At 45.8% G+C, this 15,849-nt stretch overlaps 1 protein-coding gene across 1 annotated transcript; it reads right to left on the bottom strand.

The window, feature by feature from the left end:
* Positions 1-745: 745 nt before the first annotated feature.
* LOC116274561 (endoplasmic reticulum membrane-associated RNA degradation protein-like) lies at positions 746-13,953 on the bottom strand. Its single transcript, XM_031665626.1, has 7 exons — positions 13,835-13,953; positions 8,157-8,233; positions 7,494-7,568; positions 7,129-7,179; positions 6,527-6,745; positions 3,618-3,731; positions 746-1,053 (listed from the first exon to the last, which is right to left on the bottom strand). Exons 3-7 carry the CDS (start codon positions 7,517-7,519, stop codon positions 846-848), a joined length of 618 nt encoding a protein of 205 aa, XP_031521486.1. The 5' UTR covers positions 7,520-7,568; positions 8,157-8,233; positions 13,835-13,953; the 3' UTR covers positions 746-845.
* Between the last annotated feature and the right edge of the window lie 1,896 nt (positions 13,954-15,849).

The raw sequence follows: 15,849 nt of genomic DNA, 5'->3' as shown, positions 1-15,849 counted from the left end.
CACCCTGTCACAGTGTGGAAGGTGGAAAAAGAGAAGCAGTGATTCACGGAGGGTGAGGCAGGGTGGCCCATGACGAAGCAGACATGAGGTGAGGGTGGTCACCCAGAGGCTTCCGGAGAGCCCCAGCTTTGCAGCTGCCAACTCAGACAGTGGGGCTCTCAGGCACCCTCGAGAGTTGCAGCGGCTGCAGGAACCCTTGAGTCAGAGACTTGGGTTCGTCAAGCAGGGCCTGTGAATAGCAGCTTCCCTAATCTCCTCTCCCCCAGCTCTCCCAGACCCTGGGATGTGAAACCCCCACGTCTAAAAACAGGGAAGGGCTTCTGCTAGTTTTGCCAAACACTGGCCAGGAGGCCTGCTGTCCAGCACCCAGGCCTGCCCACCTCCCCTTTCAGGAGCTGGTCTCCAGCACTGACCTGGGAAGCTTAAATTTATCAGTCCTCTCCTCAGTCCCAGGGCCTCACCCTCCCTGCCCTGATGGCTGGTCCAGGAGTCAACGTCTCCCGAGGCCTGGCCGGTGAATGCAGGGGAAGGTCCCAGCCACAGCAATCGTTCTCAAGAGTAGGCATGTGGCCAGTAACAACGGAACTACACATTTCTGAGTAACATTTGGGTGAAAGCAGCTCTCCCTTCTTCCTCTGGACAGTGTGTTATGGAGAGATGGAACCAAAAACTACAGCAGCCATTTGGTTACCACAAAGGAAGCCAGACTGAGACTCACATTGACCACACAGAAAGGGTAAATCAGAACACTGCAGAGAAACAGAACCTGGACCCTGGTCAAGCAGACCCTCAACTCCACCCTACCTTTGGGTTTTCAATTTGCACGCTGTTAAAATCTGTTAAAATTAAAGGCATCCTGACTTACAGGTTTTCATGAGTACTTTACTTGTGGATTTCTTGGCTAAATGTATTAACATTTGTTTCTTCTCACTAAAAGTCCAAATTTTCAACAAAGCTGTATGTGTAAGATTGATAGTTTCATTCCACTTGTTCTTTTCGTAACTGGTGTAAGCCACCAGGTTCTCAGTGTACTGCAAGATCAACTTTACAAACCTGTAAAAAAAAATTAATTTCTTTATTCATTCCATTATAAAATGAAACAATGAATTAAATGTCTTCTCTTCATTCTTGGAATTATTCCTAAACTGCACTTAATTTATGTCTGAGGATTCAAGAAAAATAAATCCATATAAAACAAAAATAAGAGAATACAAATGAGAGGAAAGAGAAAAATACTGAAATGTAAATGCTACTGGACACTTGGACAGGCTCCAACGCAAGCACCTTTTCAGACATTCTTCTCCAACCCGGACATGACGGCCATCATTCCAGGAAGGAACTTAAGGGTCATCTGCACCAAACTGACACATAACACATAATAAACACACAACACAAGATAAACGCACAATACACAGTCATCCCTTGGATACCAAAATCCAAGCATACTCAAGTCCAGCGTGAAAAATCGGCCCCCTGAACATGCGGGTTTCACAATGAGATTTTTGTGTTTTGGTTTTTTTTCCCACATTGATGTTTACAACCAAGACACTGCAATTTCAATCTGTGTTTGCATGGGACGCAGAGCCTGCTGATACAGAGGACCAACTGTATTTACTGAAAAAGCTCCCTGGACAAGTGGACCTGTGCAGTGCAAACCTGCGTTGTTCAGGGGTCAGCTGCAATGACAAGCAGGCCTTTTAACCTGCGTTGTTCAGGGGTCAGCTACAATGACAAGCAGGCCTTTTAACCTGCGTTGTTCAGGGGTCAGCCACAATGACAAGCAGGCCTTTTAACCTGCATTGTTCAGGGGTCAGCTACAATGACAAGCAGGCCTTTTAACCTGCATTGTTCAGGGGTCAGCTGCAATGACAAGCAGACCTTTTAACCTGCGTTGTTCAGGGGTCAGTTGCAATGACAAGCAGGCCTTTTAGCCCCGTCAGGAGCCTCTTGGGCAGCGTGCCCTCCCCCTCCTCACACATCCAGCTTCCATCCCCCATGATGGAGGGGCCGGCTCAGAGGAGACACGTGCCACTGAGACAGCTGTTGCTGTTAAAGAGATTTTACTTAAGATATTTGTCAAAATGTTAAGAGCGGGGTCACTCTGACTGATGACAATAAATGTCATCTTTACTTTTTCCACGTTTGCCAGGTAGTTTTCACCAACACTTTATCTTGAAAATATTCAAACTTAAAGAGAATCTAAAAGGATAAAATAATGAAAAGCCACAGAACACTTTGTCTAGAGGAGGGTTCTCTACTGGGGTGATTTTGTCCCCCAGGGGATATCTGGCAATGTCTAGGGCACTTTTGACTGTCATACGGAGGGTAGGGGTGCCATTGGTATGTTGTGGGTAGAGGCAGGGCTGCTACTGAGCGTCCTACAATGAGCAGGGCAGTCCCGCACCAGCCCCATAATGCCAGCAGTGCCAAGCATGGGGCACACTGAGCTGGAGTGCTCAGTTGCTAACAGTCTGCACGTTTGCTCCCCTCACTCTCAGCAGGAGTCTATGCTTCTTTCCACAAAACACCCCAGTTGTATTTTCACGTTCATTTAAACGTGTACTGAGGTGCCTGGCACCTGCAAAGCATTGGCTTAAAACCAACAAGATATCCAGAACTTCCTGGCAGCCAAGGGAGGCTGGAGCTGGAGCTGCACTGAAGCCCAGATGACAGCTTGTGTCACCGCTGCCCGGAAGCCTCCCTGGTTTGGAATCTCTGGATGTAAAGTGGGTCACACAAGTGTCACACTACTTCAGACTCCCAGATTGGGATGGCCTTAAACACGGACTTCCTGAATTTGAAACTATTAGTACATACGCAGATTTGGTTTTTGGCTGGGCACAGTGGCTTTTACACCTCTAATCCCAGCACTTTGGGAGGCCAAGGTGGGATGATCACTGAAGGGCAACATAGTGAGACCTCATCTCTACAAAATCATTTAAAAATTAGCCAGGTAGGCCGGGCACGGTGGCTCAAGCCTATAATCCCAGCACTTTGGGAGGCCGAGATGGGCGGATCACGAGGTCAGGAGATCAAGACCATCCTGGTTACCAGGGTGAAACCCCGTCTCTACTAAAAATACAAAAAAAATTAGCGGGGCGTGGTGGCGGGTGTCTGTAGTCCCAGCTACTCAGGAGGCTGAGGCAGGAGAATGGCGTAAATCCGGGAGGTGGAGCTTGCAGTGAGCTGAGATCCGGCCACTGCAATCCAGCCTGGGCGACAGAGCCAGACTCCGTCTCAAAAAAAAAAAAAAAAAAAATTATCCAGGTATGGTGGCATGGCTGTGGTCCCAGCTACTCAGGGGGCTGAGGTGGGGGGATCACCTGAGCCTGGGAGGTCGATGCTGCAGTGAGCCGTGATTATGCCACTGCACTCCAGCTTGGGCAACAGAATAAGACTCTGTCTCCGAAAAACAAACAAACAAACAAACAAACAAACAATCAAAACGTGGTTTTGAGACCTTTGGAAGTGGGAGTTCTTCTTGCAGGCCAGATGTCAGACCCTTGCCTGAGACGGCGGTGGGAACACCAAGGAGATGGTGGAATCTCACTCCCACAGGCTCACCCCCAATCTGGCCCACGATGCAATGTGACTACAGAGAAGTGGGACATACTTACTTTAGGTACTGATGATACGCATGCGCATTCTTCCCACAAACAGCATGAATGTTGACCAACTTCAGCGTAATGAGTAACAGGATCAGGCTGAGCACAGGTGACAGTAGTCTGATACTAAAAACAGATGAAAGTAAATTCAAATGTGAGGAACGTTGGTATTTTCCACCTTCATCAGGAAAAAGATGCTTCACCTAATCAACATCCTTAAGTTCCAACTTCTCAAAAAATAATTTTCCTAATCCTCAGAGCCCAGTGCCTGCTTCCAGCACCCAGGCCCGTGGCTGGCGGGAGTGCCCAGTATAGCCCTTGCTCCCGGCCCATCCTGCACATCCACATTCCTTGCTCTCAGTAATCATCTGAGGTGTCCGGTCTATGTCAGGGCTGCCAGGGGCTCTACATGCTCACGGGGCACCAGGCAGGCCCAGTCTGCGCCCAGCAGCCCCCCTACTCCCTGCCCTCTGACATCTAGGGAGGAACTCTCACCAGAGGAAAACAAATGGCCTCAATATGAAAGCGGGTTCAATGCCACCAGATTAAAGAAATCTCAACTAAATTAACATCTTATTTTTCCCATTAAACTAGTTGAGACATTTAAAAATATTCTGGTTTTGGAGAGTGGTAATAAGAGAATGACCTTGCCTTATAAACTGCTGGTAAGAGTGTAAATTGAGTAGCACCTTTCTGGAGGGGAATCCAGCGATATCTATTTAAAGCTTTAAAAACACAGATACCACTCAACCCAAAAGTTCTAGAAACGTATCCAAAATGGTCATTTTTAAAGGCTGTAGCACATTCTAAAATATACACTGTAAGTGAAGAAACCATAATGCTGTTAATCTGCTATTAACTTAATCTGTTGTTATATTTTAAATCCAAATCAAGTTAATCTGCTGTTATACTTTAAATCCAAATATTCATTTAGGTAGATAGAACCCACATTTCCGTATGCCCAAATTACAAACACTATTTAAAATAGTATGTACTATAACTTTCTATGAAAATCAGCATGGGGAGTCCTCACAGTCCTCAGATAACATCATTTCATTCAACACTGTTTCGTCACAGCATCAGTGAGAAAAGAAATCGATACCCCGCGAGGGCCACGGTCTGTGTGGAGAAGCACGTTCTGCATGGGTTTTCTCCCATCCCCCAGTTTCCTCCCACATCCCAGAGCTGTGCACATTAGGTGAACTGGCGCATCTCCATGGTCCCAGAGTGATCGTGGGTGTGTGACTGGCCCTGCGACGGAACAGCGTCCTGTCCAGGGTGGGTCCTGCCTTGTACCCAGAGCTGCCGGGATAGGCTCCAGCCACCCACAACTCTGAACTGGAATAAGCAGGTTGGAAAATGAATGAATGAATGAATACAAATTATAAGAACTTGTAAAGTCTACCAACATCATACAAGTGCTCGACAGTGCGTGCCACGTACGAAAGTGCTCAGTGACCCACACGTTTGTTCCTGTTGGTGCTGGAGCTGTGGGTGGGGGGAAGGGGGTAGGCCTGGGGAGGTCTCGCTCTGCAAACATTTATTGCCTCACTTAACCACCACTGGACTGCCAGACTGCCGTCACTCACTGCCTCACCAAACACTGAGTAGTTCTCACTTGTTTTTATTCATCTTTCTTTTTTTTTTTTTTTTGAGACGGAGTCTCGCTCTGTCGCCCAGGCTGGAGTGCAGTGGCCAGATCTCAGCTCACTGCAAGCTCCACCTCCCGGGTTTACGCCATTCTCCTGCCTCAGCCTCCCGAGTAGCTGGGACTACAGGCGCCCGCCACCTCGCCCGGCTAAGTTTTCATATTTTTTAGTAGAGACGGGGTTTCACCGTGTCAGCCAGGATGGTCTCGATCTCCTGACCTCGTGATCTGCCCGTCTCGGCCTCCCAAAGTGCTGGGATTACAGGCTTGAGCCACCGCGCCCGGCTCATCTTTCTTAAATGTCCATAGAGCTCATATGTACCTCAATGTTTAGCATTGTAAGTGTTTTGGGTCTTTCTTTAGAAGTTTGGTAATATTTTTATGACCAGAAACAAGCTGTGGGAACTTAACTTTTGTTTCCATCGTGCAAGAAAAATAAATCTCAGGACCCCAAACTCACTAAGCTAAAGGGAAAAGTCAAGCTGGGAACTGCCTCAGGCAAACCTGCCTCCCATTTTATTCCTAAATAAGGTGGCTACAAAGAGAAAAAAGCTACATACAGACCTCCCTCACAGTTTGTCCACAAGGAAATTCCTCGTGGGCCTCAAGATCTCTACCCGGAAAGACTTCTGCTCAATTTCACCCTGGCAATGCAGTTGCCAGCTGATCTTCCCAGGGGTGGGACAGGGCGTCATCCCTCAGCTCACCTGAGACAAATACCTATGTGATTGCTTCCTCTGCTCTGTGTAAAATGCAGCTTCACTGAGCCACACTAAGGTGTAAATGACTATTCCTCTACCCCCAACTCAGAAGTCAATTGTGTATTCACTGAAAGGCTCATCAAAGACTCAAAACAATGCAATCCTTTGTCTCTTGTCCACCTAGAACCTGGAAGGCCCCCACCTTTGTGTTTTCCCACCTTTCCAGATGGAACCAATGTACACCTTACACCTACTGACTGATGTCTTATGTCTACTTAAAATGTATAAAAGCAAGCTGCGCCCCAACTACCTGGGGCAGATGCCGTCAGGACCTCCTGAGGCTGTCACAGCACGTTCTTAACCCTGGGAAAGTAAACTTTCTAAACGGATTGAGACCTGTCTCAGGTACTTTGGGTTCACACTATCAATTGTGAACTCCAAGTGTATCAACACCTGCCGATGGGGTTCAGTGAGGGGCCTACTGTGTGTGTCTGAAAGTGGGGACTAGAACTGCATCTGTGACAACTTCCTGCCCCACAGTGCCCCTCCAAAACAGGAAAGTGAGCACGCACCTACTCCACATACGCAGGTAGTTCTGCCGCTGGCGAGACCGCAGCGTCCTCTCCACCCACTGCCTGTGTCTCAGTTCCGACTCAACAGTGACCTGGTCAGACACAAGGTGGCACTGCTTGCCAATGCTTCGGAGCACAACCAGCACTTCCAGCACAATCCTGGGGCAGAACAGGGTAGGAACAGGTGTGCTGCAGAGCTCACGGAGCAGCTGGGGCCACCCACAAACAGAGCCATACTTGGAGCAGGCATCATGATCCTCATCTGTACCTCACTTTCCTTCTGCATCTGCAAGACTGCGGCTTTCTGGGAGCCAGGGCTAGCTGCGTATCACTGGTGGGTCTGCAGGGACAACCGTGACATGCGGCAAGTGTTAACTAAATACACTGAATTGTGGCAAACAGAATGTGACATTCACAGCCTCGTCAGATGTGCCAAGCTTGCACAGAGATTGTCAAAACTGATCTCATAATTCCTCTTGGAGCAGTAACAGTGGGATTCTAAGACTACTTTATAAAATCTAAAACATAGAAAATGTCTAAGTTTGCTATGCTAATCTGCAGAATCAATGTTTCAACAGTTGTCAGGATGTCCTGGAACTTACGTCTCAGTAGGAAGATGATCCAAGTCCTTTAAAACACAATGATTCTCAGGCCGGGCGCGGTGGCTCAAGCCTGTAATCCCAGCACTTTGGGAGGCCGAGACGGGCGGATCACAAGGTCAGGAGATCGAGACCATCTTGGCTAACATGGTGAAACCCCATCTCTACTAAAAATACAAAAAACTAGCCGGGCGAGGTGGCGGGCGCCTGTAGTCCCAGCTACTCTGGAGGCTGAGGCAGGAGAATGGCGTAAAACCCGGGAGGCGGAGCTTGCAGTGAGCTGAGATCCGGCCACTGCACTCCAGCCTGGGCAACAGAGCGAGACTCCGTCTCAGAAAAAAAAAAAAAAAACACAATGATTCTCAGGCACATGGTGATACAGCTCATCCGTCATTTTTGTAATTAAAGAGTGGCTGGCATTTGTTTCAGAATTATCTTCTAATCTGAAAAATAGAAAATATTTAAAGATACATGACAATTAAAATGCCCACATTAGTGCCCATGCACAATAATGGTTAATGGTTCACTGAGCAGCAACCTGACTGTGAATCTTAGTTTCCCCAAATATAAAATGTAAAAAGCCACCATCACGGGACAGTGGAGAAAGAAACGATGCCCTATGCCAAAAGCAAAGTCCAATGATGACTGATGACGAGACGATGAACCACCTGCGTATTCCTCCTGCTGAACAAGTATGTCTGCTGTTGTCTATGATTCCAGAATGCATGCCTCCATCCCCACTTCTCTCCTGAGCTTCAGACCCATCTTTCTTTCTGCCTACTCAGTAGTTCTCATGGACGCCATTGTCTACCCACAAAACCTGCCTCTCGTTCCATGTTCAGTCTCCACCAGGGCCCCAGGCCAGCTGGAAGATCGCATTCAGCATCACTTGCAGCTCCTCACAGCCACCAAGGCCCAGAAATTCCTCCTTCCCCTTTTATCTTCCAACAGCCTCGCTAAAGAAGAAATGCTGCTGAAACTAACAGTACCAGACAAGCTTGATGTCAGCCAGGCCCCAGGATGCCACGTACCTGACTGCTTCCCAAGTGAGTTCTTCGGGGAAAGGCAGCAGAGCCCAAACCCTGATACTCTCCTCACAGCTCAGCACCTGGGATGAAATGTTTTATTGACTTTGTAGATTTCACGGTAACTTCCTAGAAAATCTGTTTTTAGATTGTTATGGATGTTACATCACTCTCTAGAAAATACGTATCTATAAAATTATTACAAATTCTAAACATTTTAAAACCAGAGGGTGGGTGTCAGTTCTTCAGTACATTCACATGGGGGAAGTCTGGGGAGACTACCAGGGGATTGGTAGGGAGTGAACGTCTGGGGTGGCTATGACCATGTCCATAGGTTCTTTTGACACCTGCCATTGAGAGGGAGGACCCCAGCAAATCTGCACGAGCTCTGGCGACAGGCCTGGAACAAACAGAACACAGCAGGTGTGAAGATGCTGCACCATTCTTATGCGCCATTGACATGGTTATCCAAAGCCATGTCAGAGGCACACGTGCCTCTCCAGTTCAGGCCGTGCTTGGGGTGCAGCCGCTGTCACCTTGGGACTGTCCCTGCAGTACCCCCACGAGGCCTCCGACCAACTTCCAGTCTTCTTAGATGAGACACCCACAAAGTCCTGGGGGACTGCAGCTGTCCACCCCCAGGCCAGGCCACAGGACGGATCCCTCAGCAGATGCTCCCCATTTCTAACCCACTAGCATATGAGCAAGTCAAACGGTGGCTTCTGGCACCACGGAGTATGAGTGATCTCAACAGCAGGAATAACCGAAGCCCAGGATGCAAAGCTGCCTGAATACGTGTGAGATGCCAGGAGGGGGACAGGAAGTGGTAAGGACCCAAATAGGTAAGGGGCACGGGAGAGGATGGTCTGGAGCCTCAGCAGCTCTGGTTGGAAGACAAAGGCTGCCTTCTTGAAGCTCCTCTTCCTTCCTAAATCTTCCCTCCTCCCTACCTGCCCACCTCTACCTTCCTAAGGGCTTGCGCTTGGAAAGCACGGCAATCCCCACTGGTAAAGCTGGTCTGCAGCGCCAACGGGGAATGGCATCCGACCAGTGCAGCCCAATGCTCTGCCTCCAAGCCACACCTCCAGGAGGCTGTTTTCCCAACTTCACTGCTGACAACCCCCTTCTGACAGTACTTTCCTTAAGGCATTCTCAAGGAGGCCTCCGACTTCTCAAGGCACCGTTTCTTTAAAGTGTCTTTGCAAATCTCTTCTGACCCGCTGTGTGTTGATTTTACAGCTTCCTTTTAGAGGTGGTCTCATTTATGAATTTTCACCTGCACGGCTGTTACGATGCTTATATTCTTGGGGACTGTCTCTTTCATCCCCTTGCACTATCCTTGTATCCTCCCGTATGTAGAATAAAGCACCCTCGCTGATTGCCAAATTGGAACTTCCTGGCAGAAATGCTTAAGTTGTTTGTTTCAGTAAGTTAACAAAAGCTAGTCCGTGCAGGAGAAGAAAAACTGACGTTACTCACCACTGACAAATAAAAACTGCTCCTAGCTCTGCGTTACTGCTGACAGCAAGAAAAGCCTGCCAGGGGATTCAGCAAAAACACTTCCCAGCACTCATCCATTTAACACCAAAAACCTCAGTGTCGTCAGCGCTGCATTACTTTCAACTGCTAGACACGGAACTTGAGGCCCAGAAGACTGAGCAACCAGGCCAGGGCCACAGCAAGCACCACACTGGCTAGAAAGCTGGATCTGCCCAACTCAAAGTCTGACTCAGCAGGCAAACTGCACCTTTCCAGCATCTCTGCAAAAGACAGGTGGTTTCAGTGATGTACACACCCCTCCCAGCACCCTGCGTTCCGCATACCTGTTTTTTAGGGTGAAAAACTGGATGGCAGCGAGAACTATAGTCTTCTGCAAGACTAATCAACAATTCTACTGCTGCTTTTTCCTAGTTTAGGGAAAAAAATGGTTACTATCGTATTTGGGTAGGCTTTTTGTTTTCTTCTATTGAACTGTAGGCCAATTGGAGTCCCCATTTCTCATTATCTTTCTTCAAATAATTCTATGCAGCTAGAAAAGCAAATGCTGCATTAAAATAGGTTTGACATGGCAGGCAAATCACAACCAATAAAATGATTTTAAATGGAGGCCATTAACAATAATAGATCACAAACGCCACACCCACCCTCTGTGCACAAAACTGGAGATGAATAAGAAAAAAAAGATTCCAAACAATTGGAAATTTAGGAAATAGTTACTTAAACACTAAAAAACAATACAACCAAAAAAAAATCACATAATCATTTAATTGCTAAGCACATACATATTTTTAAAAGCATAAAAATTACATTATTTGAAGCTGATATAACCACATAACTTAAAAATCCAAGTCAGTCAACTGAAACCTATGAGAAACAAAGTCAGTGAATTGATAGTTGACAAATTAAAAAATCTGTAACTACCTACAATTCTTTTCTTTTCTTTCTTCTTCTTCTTCTTTTTTTTTTTTTTTTGAGACAGAGTCTTACTCTTTTTGCCCAGGCTGGAGTGCACTGGTGCGATCTCGGCTCACTGCAACCTCTGCCTCCCAGGTTGAAGTGATTCTCCAGCCTCAGCCTCCTGAGTAGCTGGGATTACAGGCACCCACCACCACGCCTGGCTAACTTTTTTTTGTATTTTTATTAGAGATGGGGTTTCTCTCTAATAAAAATGCTGGTCTCAAACTCCTGACCTCAGTTGAACCACCTGCCTCGGCCTCCCAAAGTGCTGGGATTACAGGTGTTAGCCACTGCACCCGGCCCACTACCTACAATTGTTAAAAGCACAGACAAACAACTCAAGTAGCTAGATGTTAACTACAGAAGAAATGTGCTGGCCTTCCCTTCACTCAGATGTGTGCACCAGGGAGTGTGCTGGGCGGAACACGGGAGGCACACACATGTGCCTGCATGGGTGATGTCCCCACAGGGCAGACCAACACACAGCATATGTGTGCCATTGCAGAGCAGTGTATGTATCCCACCGCGGAGCGGTGTACATATCCCACTGCAGAGCGGCGTACATCCACCACTGTGGAGCGGCGTACATATCCCACTGCAGAGCAGCGTGCATATCCCACTGCAGAGCAGCGTACATATCCCACTGCAGAGCAGCCTATGTGTGCCACTGCAGAGCACCTGGCTTCTGTTCCAAGATGTGAACCCACCCGAGGGCTTCTGAGGAGAGGATGACATGTTGGGAAAGGATCAGTCTGGCTGCTGTGTTATGACAAGGGGAAGGGCTCGCAGAAGTCGGTGGGCAGACCAGTCAGTGCCAGCGACATTCTGGGGAGGGACCAAGGCGTTGTGACCGGGTGGTGGCACAGGAGGGACAGGGAGAAGCAGATGTGGAACATATTTCTTTTTTTTCTTTTTCTTTTTTTGAGACGGAGGCTTGCTCTGTCATTCAGGCTGGAGGGCAGTGGCACAATCTCGGCTCACTATAACATCTGCCTTCCATGTTCAAGCTATTCTCAGGATTACAGGCGCCCACCACCATGCCCGGCTAATTTTTGTATTTTTATTAGAGACAGGGTTTCACCATGTTGGCCAGGCTGGTCTAGAACTTCTGACCTCGGGTGATCCTCCCGCCTTGACCTCCCAAAGTGCTGGGATTACAGGCGTGAGCCACCGTGCCCGGACTGTGGAACATAGTTCTAAGACCTGTTCCAAGGACGGAGTATGAAGAGAGGAGAGGAATCTGAGGCTTCCAGCCTGGGCAGCCACCTGGGAGGCTGGAGGTGCCGCGTAGACGGAAGGACTTGAAGAATGAAGATGGGGAGACACTGTGTCCCTGAATAAGCTTCAATATTGTGAAAAATGTCAATTATCCCTAACTCAATCCATGAGGTGCTCTTATTTGTTTTTTGGGTTTTATGTTTGTCCAAGTTTACACAGAATAATAACTATTAATTTTTTTAAAGTAAAACTAGACTCTGTACCTTACTCTCAAGATGAAATAAATTCCAGTTGGATCAAAGGATGTAAATGGAAAATAAAGAAAAAATAGGTAGGGCGCGGTGGCTCATGCCTGTAATCCCAGCACTTTGGGAGGCTGAGGTGGGTGGATCACAAGGTCAGGAGTTCAAGACCAGTCTGGCCAACATGATGAAATCCCGCCTTTATTAAAAATACAAAAAAACTAGCTGGGCGTGGTGGTGGGCACCTGTAATTCCAGCTACTCAGGAGGCTGAGGCAGAGAACTGCTCAAACCCGGGAGGCAGAGGTCGCAGGGAGCTGAGATCGCGCCACTGCACTCCAGCCTGGGCGACAGAGCGAGACTTTGTCTCAAAAAAAAAAAAAAAAAAAAAAAGAAAGAAAGAAAGAAAGAAAAAATAGAAGTACTAGAGAAAATGTATACATATATTTTTAATTTTGAAAAGTGAAGATTCTTTTCAGAATGACTCCAAATGTGAAGCCAAAGAAAAAAAAATCAAAACCTATGAACAAATAACAAAGCAATATGTACACAAATAAGGCTAATGAACCAGTGGGAAAAATAAAACTGAAATAAATGGAGAAAATACATTAACAGGCAGTTAATGAAATAATTATAAACACCTAGTAAATATTTAAAAAATGAAAATAAAAACATAGTCTTGGCTGGATATGATGGCACGCGCCTGTGGTCCCAGCTACTCGGGAGGCTGAAGTAAGAGGATGGCTTGAGCCCAGGAGGTCGAGGCTGCCATGAGCCATGACTGCACCACTCTACTCCAGCCTGGGTGACAGAGCGAGACCCTGTCTCATAAAAAATAAATAAATAAATAAAATAAAAGTATTTTTAAAAACCTTTATTGATATCTTTTATCTTAGAACTTTACTTTTTAAGAGTATTTACATAAGTGCCCAAATGAACAAAGATATTCATTTCAGCATAATAATTAGGAATTTTCTACATCAGGAACATTACAACTCATCCATCAATGAAGGACTGCTTAGGAAAAAAAATAACATATTGATAAAATGGAATATCAAACAGCTGACAAAAAGAATAAGGCAGAACAAAGATGCCAAAAACACTGTTAATGAAAAATGCTAGCTATAAAACACAAGGGACCTTCCTACGAACTCACTTTGGTACACTCATAGCAAAAATGTGGTAGCAACACTACCTAATTATTAACAGTAGTTATTTCTGGGAGATGGAATTCCTGAGGGTTGTTAATTTTCACATTAATTTTTCTATTTCTAGTAATTTTGTTTGAACATTTAAACAATTTTTAAAATAATTGTCACATGCATAATCTGAAAAAAAGATTAAAATGTCAAGAACAAATGTTCTAACCTAAATTATTTACTTTGAAATAATAAAAGAATTGATTTATTGATGATGCAAATATCCTACCCCATCGATGTAGCAAACATCTGTGAAAATTTCCTAATATTTGGTTAATCCTGTTTTATAATTTGCTATTTCATTTTTCAATACTCAGCTGCTGTTACATACAAAAGCAAATGTGTTTTTAAGAAACAAGTTATTATTTTAGCTGAGATTAATATTGATTGATCTGTGATAGAGAATATAAACTTACGTGTAATCCAATCACTTTTTTTTCTGATGGAGGATACTGTAACTCAGATATACTAAAAGATGATTAATAGTTAATTGCATTTGAAAAATAAACTATATTCTTTCATAGCTGAATGAATTAATCTAATTAATGATTTTCTTCCCTATAAATTACCTTAAAAACTGATAGTAGACCTTCATCAACGAATCTGAGTAACAGTACAACAGAAAATGCAAGCAACTGATTAGTTGTTTCTTTTGAAAATTCGTGTAAGTTGATCTCCCTGTAGCTTAAATGATCTCTTATGCGGGGACCCTCCTAATGGTTCAGGAAATTCCGAGAAATTCCTTTCAGAAATTAAACAGAGAAAATATTTTATTAGTATCCGCAGCAGAGAGCCGTGCCTGGTGTTGCTAACAGAAGGAAAGAGTGAATCCATCAAGTCCTCTGAAGCCCTGGGTGGGACCCTGCTGGGGACAGCTGTTCTCCTACACCCACGGGACAGAAAAGGGAGCTGGAGAGACTGTGGGGAAGGCAGAGCTGCCCAGGTGGTACTGCAGTCTCATCAAATTCCAGTCTTTCTTGTTTTCACAAGGGGTGCCTCACAATATCGCAGTTGGTTGTACATCCCCTGAAGTACAAAGAATAATATTATCTTCTCTTCCTTTAGCTCTTAGAACAATACCACGTGGCGGGGAGGACACCCCCTGCACTATTGGGAGTAATATCATTCTCTATTATTCTGGATAGTAGGAAAAAGACCACAGGTGGGATGGACAATCCCTGTGATATTGAGAGTAATATCATCCTCTCTCAACGTGGATATTAGGAACCATATCACAGGGGGCGTGTACACTTCTTCGATATTGGTAGCGGTATCATCCTCTCCTCCCTGGGTATAAGAAACAATGTGACAGGCGGGGTGGACACCCCCTGCGACTTGGGGTGTAATATCCCTCCCTGGATATTAGGATTCACGGTGGACACACAGCATGTTTACGATTTTGTGAGTAATATCATCTCCCCCTCTAGACACTACGAACAGTATCAAAGACGGGTGTACACCCTCTGCAATATAGGAAGGAATATCATCCTCTCCCCCCCTGGATATTAGGCACAATATCAAAGGAGTGTTTATAACCCCTGCAATATTGGGAGTAATATCACTCTCTCCCAGGTGGAAATTAGGAACAGTATCACCGGGGGTGTGTACACCCCCTGCGATATTGAAAGTCATATCATCCTCTTCCCTCCTGGATCATGGGAACAACATCACTGGGGGGTGGACACTTTCTGCGATATTGGGAGTAACATCATCTTCTGTGCCTTGGAATATCAAGGACAATATCACAGGGGGGCGTGTACATCTTCTGCAATATTGGAATAATATTATCCTCTCTCCCCCTGAATATTAGGAAAGATATCACAGAGTGGGTGTTCACCTCCTGTGATATGGGGATTAATACCATCTTCTCCCCTTCCAGATATCAGGAGGAGTATCACATGGGGGTGTACAGTGTCTGTGATACTGGGAGTAATATCAACCTCTCGGCCTTGGAATATTAAGAAGAATATCACAGGGTGGATGTCCACCCCTGCCATATTGGGAGTAGTATCAGCCTCTCCTCTCCATGGATATTAGGAACAATATCCCAGGCTGGGTGTATGCCTCCTGCTCTATGGGGAGTCATATCGTCCTCTCCCTTCCAGGATATTAATAACAATATCACAAGGCGGGTGAACACAGCCTGCGATACTGGAATTATCATCCTCTCCCTCTCCGGATACTAGGAACAATATCGCAGAAGAGCTGTACTCTCCCTGCGATATTGGGAGTAATATCACACGCTTCTTCTGTGAATGTTAGGAGCAGTATCACCGGGTGACTGTCCATTCGTTGCTATGTTGGGAGGCATGTCGTTCTCTACTCCCCTGGATGTTAGGATCAGAGTCACAGGGTGAGGGTAAACCTACTGCGATATTAAAACTAAAATCGTGCTCTCCGACCCTGGATATTAGGAACAACATCACAGGTAGGTGTACACCCCCTGCGGTATTAGGAGTAATAATGTGATTAATTATTAAACATCAATGATTGATTTTAATAATTATCAATGATCCCATTAATTAATAGGACACCATTATTAATTATGGGTAATTATTTTAAATATATGATTATGCACGCTTAA

The sequence above is a fragment of the Papio anubis genome, chromosome 4, assembly GCF_008728515.1.
Source record: "Papio anubis isolate 15944 chromosome 4, Panubis1.0, whole genome shotgun sequence".
Classification (NCBI taxonomy): domain Eukaryota; kingdom Metazoa; phylum Chordata; class Mammalia; order Primates; family Cercopithecidae; genus Papio; species Papio anubis.
This window is presented reverse-complemented; position numbering and strand designations above follow the sequence as displayed.